At 44.3% G+C, this 7,512-nt stretch overlaps 2 protein-coding genes across 3 annotated transcripts; both read left to right on the top strand.

Annotated features, from left to right (window-relative positions):
* Nucleotides 1-1,095: 1,095 nt before the first annotated feature.
* LOC124678327 (signal recognition particle receptor subunit beta-like) lies at nt 1,096-4,868 on the top strand. Its single transcript, XM_047214232.1, has 6 exons — nt 1,096-1,229; nt 2,795-2,877; nt 3,418-3,504; nt 3,643-3,791; nt 3,975-4,106; nt 4,415-4,868. Exons 1-6 carry the CDS (start codon nt 1,100-1,102, stop codon nt 4,602-4,604), a joined length of 771 nt encoding a protein of 256 aa, XP_047070188.1. The 5' UTR covers nt 1,096-1,099; the 3' UTR covers nt 4,605-4,868.
* Nucleotides 4,869-5,285: 417 nt separating this feature from the next.
* On the top strand, nt 5,286-6,831 carry LOC124678310 (BTB/POZ and MATH domain-containing protein 2-like). Of its 2 annotated transcripts, none has more exons than XM_047214224.1 (2): nt 5,286-5,433; nt 5,571-6,831. In XM_047214224.1, exon 2 carries the CDS (start codon nt 5,582-5,584, stop codon nt 6,626-6,628), a length of 1,047 nt encoding a protein of 348 aa, XP_047070180.1. In that variant the 5' UTR covers nt 5,286-5,433; nt 5,571-5,581; the 3' UTR covers nt 6,629-6,831. The 2 variants fall into 2 exon arrangements, with proteins under 2 accessions (XP_047070180.1, XP_047070174.1); XM_047214218.1 differs by having other exon boundaries at nt 5,418-5,433; nt 5,580-6,831.
* The last annotated feature ends 681 nt before the right edge of the window (nt 6,832-7,512 follow it).

Genomic DNA, 7,512 nt, shown 5'->3' with positions numbered 1-7,512 from the left:
TCGGGATGCACCCTCAATCCCGTCCCCTCATTCGATCACTGACACACCAGAGATACCGCCGAGGCCAATAACGAACGTACATGTTGATGCCAATGCCGAACATGCACGCCGCTGTGGGCACGGCCACGCCGCCCCGCTATGCTGGACGCCACAGACCACCGCGAGGTCTTTCCCTTCGCCACCACACTCCCCTAGCATCCATCTATACACGCCAGAAAGGAGAGACACTAGTTTTCTCTACATTGCTCGCGTTCAAGTCCGACACCGTCAGTCAAAGTGTTGAGGTCGTCGTCGATGTCCTCGACCATTTCTTCTCTTCTTTGCATGGTTAAACGCGTCTAGTTCATATCTATCTAATGCGTCTGGTCTTGCCTCATGTAGTTTTTTGTGGACGTCGATCTCATCTCGGCACGCCGTAGGCCACCTCCTCCGTGCCATCGCTGTAGAGCTCTGTTTCAAAATCTAATCCTACCCATGTATTGCCCCTTGTATCAGCGTCATGGCACCACTTGTCATTCGATATACCGAAGCCCCACTCATCCGCGTTTTGATCAGGGATACGGCGATGCTTACGGTCAAACAAAAATGGATGGTCTACGTGTCTTTGCGGGCTCTACGTGGCCCCACTAGTCAGCAGATAATAGTCAAAGTTGTTGACCCGTCGGGCTAACGGCCGTTCCAGCACTTGTAAGGAGGGTTTGGGCAAAACTGAGGAAAAACTAAGCGGCTGGGAAAACTGAGCACAACTAAGAATCCGAGGACACGAAAATAGAAAGCCCTAATAGATTTGGATCCTTCTCATAAAAAAAAACATCAAGTTGGAATGATCTCTGAACGATCAAATTTTAGCATCAAACCCCGTGAAGCCAACCTGTGTAGCATGGGCCGGGCCGACTTCCTTGCTGGCTCCTCCATCACGATTCACGTGACGACCCAACAAGAGTCCTTCGTGCCCACGCATCGCATCGTGATCTCTTTCCAACTCATCCTCGCTCCTCTTTCCATCTTCCTCCTCGCCGTTCCCACTCCCCGTCCACTCCCCCGCCCCGCCGCTCCTAGATCCCGCCGCCCCTCCTCCCCGCTCGCCCGCCGCGCGGCCATGGACGAGTGGCTCAACCGGGCCGAGGCGTGGGCGGGCCAGGCCGAGCGCTGGATCCGCCAGCAGCCGCCGGAGCAGATTTACGTCGCCGTCGCGGTCATCGCCCTCACTGTCCTGCTGCTCCTCGCAGGTGACGCGCCCAACCTTAGCTCCTCCCTGCACTGTGCCCTTGCTCCTGACTCTCTGAGGCGCCGCTGGGTTAGTTCGTTTTCATGTGGCCCACGCTGCCCTAAATTCAAGGGCGCGGGCAGATTGAGTCCTGAAGTAGCTGGTAGATGGGGTTATTTAGCGTCCGGAACTGGCGTGGGCGCAAAGGCAGCGGCCCCGGTTGATGATTTGCGCTTCGTGTGTAGCTATGAGCTCCCGTTTTTGACGAATAGTCTACTAGTTGTGGTGGATGAACAGTTGTGTAGGTAGCTGAACTGTAATGCTGATAGGTTCAGATATGATTGAAGCGTAATTGAGCCCATGGCTTGAATAGAACTGAGAACCGGTCCATACTCTGTGCGATTTAGCTTAACTGGGGCAGAAACAACATTATGTATAGTATGGATGCAGTACCATTTTTCCCTATATGCTGTGATGAACTGTTATGTTTGGAATAGTACCCCTGCTTCTCTGTAAACCGTCGGCTTAGAATGGAAGCAGGGCCATTGAAATTGTCGGTTAGTGTTCAGACTTGAGCTGATTTTGACTTTATATTTGAAATTTGGAAGTGCACCTTGTAAAAATTTACTACTGTGGGATGTTAAAATTATTAGTTCTTATAAGCATCAGAGCATCTAGTAATTTCTTTTGATTTATTTAAAATTATTTGAGTAATGAAGTAGTTGACAGATGAAGTGATTTAGCGTAGGGAACTGGCGTGGGTGCAAAAGCACCGTTTCCTGCTTGATGCTGTGCGCTTCGTGTGTAGCTATGAGCTGCCGTTTTTGACGAATAGTCTACTAGTTGTGATGGATGAACAGTTGCGTAGTTAGCTGAACTGTAATGCTGATAGGTCCAGATATGATTGAAGCATAATTTGGCTTGAATCAAGCTTAGAACTGGTCCATACTCTGTGCGATTTAGCTCAACAGTGAAGCAGCACTAGCCTGTTCATTTATGTAGGATAAACAACACAATCTATAGCATGGATGCACTAGCCTGTCCCTATATGCTGTTGATCAACTGTTATGTTTGGATTGTACGCACCCCTGCTTCTTTGTAACCGTTAGCTCAGAATGGAAGCAGGGCCATTGAAACTGTCAGTTCATGTTCAGACTGTGGCTGATTTATACTTTATACTTTATACTTTGCCGTGGGCCATAACTTCTGCAAGCTAGCAGTGAAGTTCTGTTGAGTTATTTGAAATTTGGAAGTGCACCTTGTAAAAATGTAGTACTGTGTGATGTTAAAATTATTAGTTCTTATAAGCATCTGGCAGAGACAATAACATGATAATATGTTTCATGTTAAAACAAGCAAAAGGGATTGGGGTTTTGTTGTATCTGGCGATAAATTATGTTCAAAGGTGTAACATTAGCAATTATTACCTTAGTTTATATCACAGCGAGCCTCAAGATCTAAAATATGTTGTTCGATTGTGTCGCTTGCTAAGCTTCCGGTTTTTGTGACTGTAACTTCTATTGTAAGTTCATTGGTTCTGTATGTGCAGTAATTGACGAGCAGTGCATGTTTGTTTTTTGTAAACAGCTTCTTGTTTGAAATCCTCGAAATCCAACACCATAGTGCTATCTGGGCTTAGTGGGAGTGGTAAAACTATTCTTTTCTACCAGGTAATTATCTACTCTAACCGCTCCAGTTCCGTACATGCTCCCTTTGTTTTGTGGCAAGTCTCTCTTACCCGTTCAGTGATACAGCTTTTCAAATTCTGGTGGATTATCTTGAAACGTAGAATCAGACCAGAGTAATAACCATGGCTATTTAGGTTTGCAAATTTGATTGCTAGTTTTCTGTCTTTCTAAGTTGCCAAGTTGTAGAAGTTAGGGAGTAGGTTGAATCTGCTCCTATTTATGTTTCTCCCACACATTATGGTTTGGTAGACTAAGAAAAGACTAATCTAGCCTTGTCTACTCTGATTTATGAAGGGTTTTTGTGCGTCTTGTCTTGTAACCTTGATTTACTGTATGGTCTCATATATGATTTTTATAGGCATGCCTGCATGAAATTAATTTGACGAACCAAGACTATTTTCTATTTCGTCTTCTCCTTTTGGTTATTTACATATGTAGTTGTATTATCCATGAAGGAAACAAACAGGTTGCCTCATGTCATCTTCTGTGTTTGTGCTAATTCGTTCCCTCTCTTCCTCTTAGCTTCGCGATGGATCATCACATCAAGGAACAGTGACATCAATGGAACATAACAATGATACGTTCGTGCTGCATTCAGAACTTGAAAGGGTTAGTCAATTTTAATGGAGATAGATCCTTGCTGCATCTTGATATAAATATAAACCGCATGCCATCATTATGTATTCAGATACATGTGTTTGCTGGCTGCAAGACTTGTTATTTGACTTTGCTCTGTTCACCCTGCAGAACGGCAAAGTGAAACCTGTTCATGTTGTTGATGTTCCTGGTCATGCAAGACTGAAGCCTAAGCTTGATGAGTTCCTGCCTCAGGCAGCTGGAGTTGTTTTTGTTGTTGATGCTCAGGATTTCCTTTCTAGCATGCAAGCTGCTGCAGAGTAATTTTCTGACTTCATTTCTGTTCTCAGAAATATCTACAGTTTCTGCTTTATTTAACTGTTGACTCCATTACCTGCTTGATCAAAATTAAGAGGGTGCTTAAGAGCTTAATTCACATTCAAACATATAGCAGAATGTTTCACTGTAACTGATGCAGTTGGTAAATTGGGTTTGTTTCACAGGTACTTGTATGACATTTTGACAAAGGCAACTGTAGTGAAGAAAAGGATTCCTGTTCTGATTTTCTGCAACAAGACAGACAAAGTTACAGCTCACTCAAAGGAGTTCATCAAGAAGCAGCTCGAAAAAGAAGTGTATGTTTCTTTTCATATAATATATTTAGACAGCTAGAAACTTTGAATGCACTACTGGGTTTGCATATACTAAATTATTTGAATTTTGCCTCAATTTACTGCATCTTGAAAGTATCCTACTCCTACTTTTGCCTATGGTGCAAAAAGATGTTTACATATGTGTCCTGTTTGTAGTTTATTGATCCTGGAATAAGTGATGTCATTTCATGACTGATTTAATTAAAATCTGTATGAGCATTTGCACTGACTAGGTGGCTAATCTCATATTACATGAGCTCTTACATGTGCTGACTTTGTTATTTCTGTAGGAACAAGCTTCGGGAATCAAGGAATGCCATATCATCGGCTGACATCACCGACGAAGTCCAGCTTGGTGTCCCTGGAGAGGCGTTCAACTTCAGCCAATGCCAGAACAATGTGACAGTCGCTGAAGGTGCTGGTCTCACTGGCAATGTTTCAGCAGTCGAGCAATTCATCCGAGAGCACGTGAAGGCTTAGATTCATCCCATTCTTGCGAAGTAGTGCTTATGTCTCTGAAAAATCGCTATCCGAGTTGTGCCTGGTTTTACTTGACGAAAGAAGGAAAACGGTTACCATAGTTGATGTGCTGACTTTGTAGAGGCATAGACAATTGGTATTTGCTAGCTCCTTACCGACGTTGAGTCTGAACATGATCAGCTATAAAACTAAGGACCTGTTCTGAAAGCGTTGGTTTGACATGAATATTTGGCAATTTTCAGAGGAACCACTCTAATATCTGCATTGGTCTCTATCGACCATCTACGATAGCCTATCTGGTGTGTCATTGTTGCCTTCCTGCTGATCATCAATTAGCTAACTGTGGCCTCGGTGTATGACTGAATTCATATGTTCCGTTACATAGACGTTCAGCGAAATCTAAATTGGATAATTTAGGGACCAATTTTTAGGAAGGTAGGTTCATTCAGCAAATTCTAACTGGGTAATAACAAGTAACAGAGCAGAAGAATTCAAGAACAAATCGTGCTCATTGTAATCAGGTGAAATTGTAAGTTCTAACTCAAACATCCTGGAATTTTTAGGGGAGCCCGTTCAGCTTGTTCTGGGTTGAGTGCGGATCAAAACTGGCCCAGTCTGGCCCAGTTAAGTGATACAGCTTCCCCACGAAGTAAAAGGGATAGAGCTTCGGCCACTCGGCGGCCGCATCAACAGAAGACAGAACCCTAGGAGCTAGCGTGGCGACGGCCGACCGGTGGCTGAGCAGAGCAGGGGACGAGCGGACGGCAAACTTGCGGAGGAGCGGGCGGAGCACCAGTCCACTAGCAGGACAGCCGCCTCTAGCAAGCCAGTGAGTACCCTCTCGTTCTTCCTCAACAAATCGTTAGGGTCAGGGACTCAGGGTGTCCTTGTCTTAGAAAAAAACTGAAGAAATTTGTTTTTATTGTCAATTTGGTGGTAAAATTTGCTCTTTAATTTACTTAACAGTTTGTTCAGTGATGAAGAAAGCTAGGAAGACCGGGCCGGAGGCGCAGACCATGACCACCATGTTGGGTTCTTCTGTTCAGTTCAGAATAGACTACGAGCAAACCAAGCAGCTTCCCATCGGCAATGCCGTGCACTCTGACGTCTTCTCCGTCGGGGGACACAACTGGAGGATTGAGTGCTACCCGCGTGGGTCACATAAGACAAACAAGGGCAAGTATCTTTCCATTTTCCTCATGCACATGAGCAGAACCAGAAGAGTCAAGGCAATCTTCGAGGCCTTCTTGATGGACAAGGATGACCAACCGTGTACCACGGCTACAAAAAGGTCATCCGTTCATGAATTCCCAATCGATGGTGAAAGCAATGATGATGATGATGTCGATTGGGGATGGAGTCAGTTTGTTGACAGAACTATGCTGGAGAATGACTACGTAACAGAGGGACACATTACATTTGTGTGTGGCATCATGGTCATAGATGACAGCCCTATTCCTGTGCCGCCTTCCGACATCGGGATCCATTTCGGCCGCTTGCTAGATCACACGGATGGGATGGATGTGTCATTCACCATCGATGGCCAGACCTTCCACGCTCACCGTGCAGTGCTTGCTGCCCGCTCACCGGTCTTCAGAGCAGAGCTCTTCGGCCCCATGGCGGAGGCTACGATGACATCCATCACGCTGCAAGAAATTGCGCCTGCAACATTCAAAGTTATGCTTCGGTTCATATACACTGATACGTTGCCTGGAGAAGATGAGCTTGGGGACTCTTCCGCTGAGATACTTCAGGATCTACTTGCTGCGGCCGATCGATATGCACTAGACAGGCTGAAGCTTATGTGTGCCCAAAAGTTGTTGGATAAGGTGTCTATAGATACAGTTTCTACTACCTTAGCTTGCGCCGAAACATACAACTGTCCCGAGTTGAAGAGCAAGTGCATTGACTTCTTGGCGGTGCAGGAAAATTTCCAGGAGGCAGTGTTCACTGATGGTTATGCATTGTTGGTCCTGAAATTCCCATCAATTACTGCTGAGCTCAGAAAGAGGGTTAGGACGTAATACAGTGTGATCCATCCACATGTGTATAGTTCAGGTGGTGGGCAACATCTGCTATCTTTTCATACTTAAGACTACCCAGATGCAAAGTTAGTGATGTGCCCAATTAGCAGCCCCTTCATGTTTTTGTTCTCTTGGACATGTCCTGTCCTGAAGCTTGTAAGATCTTTACTTTGTCTATGTTGACGTATAACTATCTAGCTATCTGTGGTCTTATAAGCATGTTGGAGCTCAGAACATCTTGCTTATGTTGATATGCCAAAATTCGAGAGTACATCGTCTGCATACTTCAGTGTGAAGTTTCCTTGACCGAATGTTCCTTCAGCAATGCTTCACGTGTCTTCTGTAATTCGCGTAGAACACCCATTTGTGCATTTTATTTATTAGATGCAAGAACCGTGTGATAGCCATCCCAATAATGCATTTGACAGTTCCTCTGAATCTTAGGTTATTGATGATGCAAGAAAACAGACAAAGCTACAAGCCTACAACTTACTCAAAGGATTTCATCACAAAGTAGCTGAAAAAATAAGTGCATTGTTAATTTCTGACATATACCAGAAAAAAGAGGCAAAAGTACAGCTCACTTAAGGTGTTCATCAAGAAGCAGCTCGAAAAAAGAAGTATTTTTTTTCATATATAACATATTTGGACAGTTAGAATCTTTGAATGCATTGTTGGGCTGGCATATGCTCCAATTTATGTGAATTTGTCCTCAGTTGTTAGTTTTGCATTATGCTGCAAAAACATGTTTGCATATGTGTTCTGTTCGTAATCCATTGATCCTGGAATAACTGAGGTTGTTCATAACTCATATAACTAAAATCACCTATGAGCATTTGCACTGACCAGATGGTTATAACGTGTGGTGTCTTTTGTTATTTCTG

Source organism: Lolium rigidum, chromosome 1, assembly GCF_022539505.1.
Source record: "Lolium rigidum isolate FL_2022 chromosome 1, APGP_CSIRO_Lrig_0.1, whole genome shotgun sequence".
NCBI lineage: Eukaryota > Viridiplantae > Streptophyta > Magnoliopsida > Poales > Poaceae > Lolium > Lolium rigidum.
This window is presented reverse-complemented; position numbering and strand designations above follow the sequence as displayed.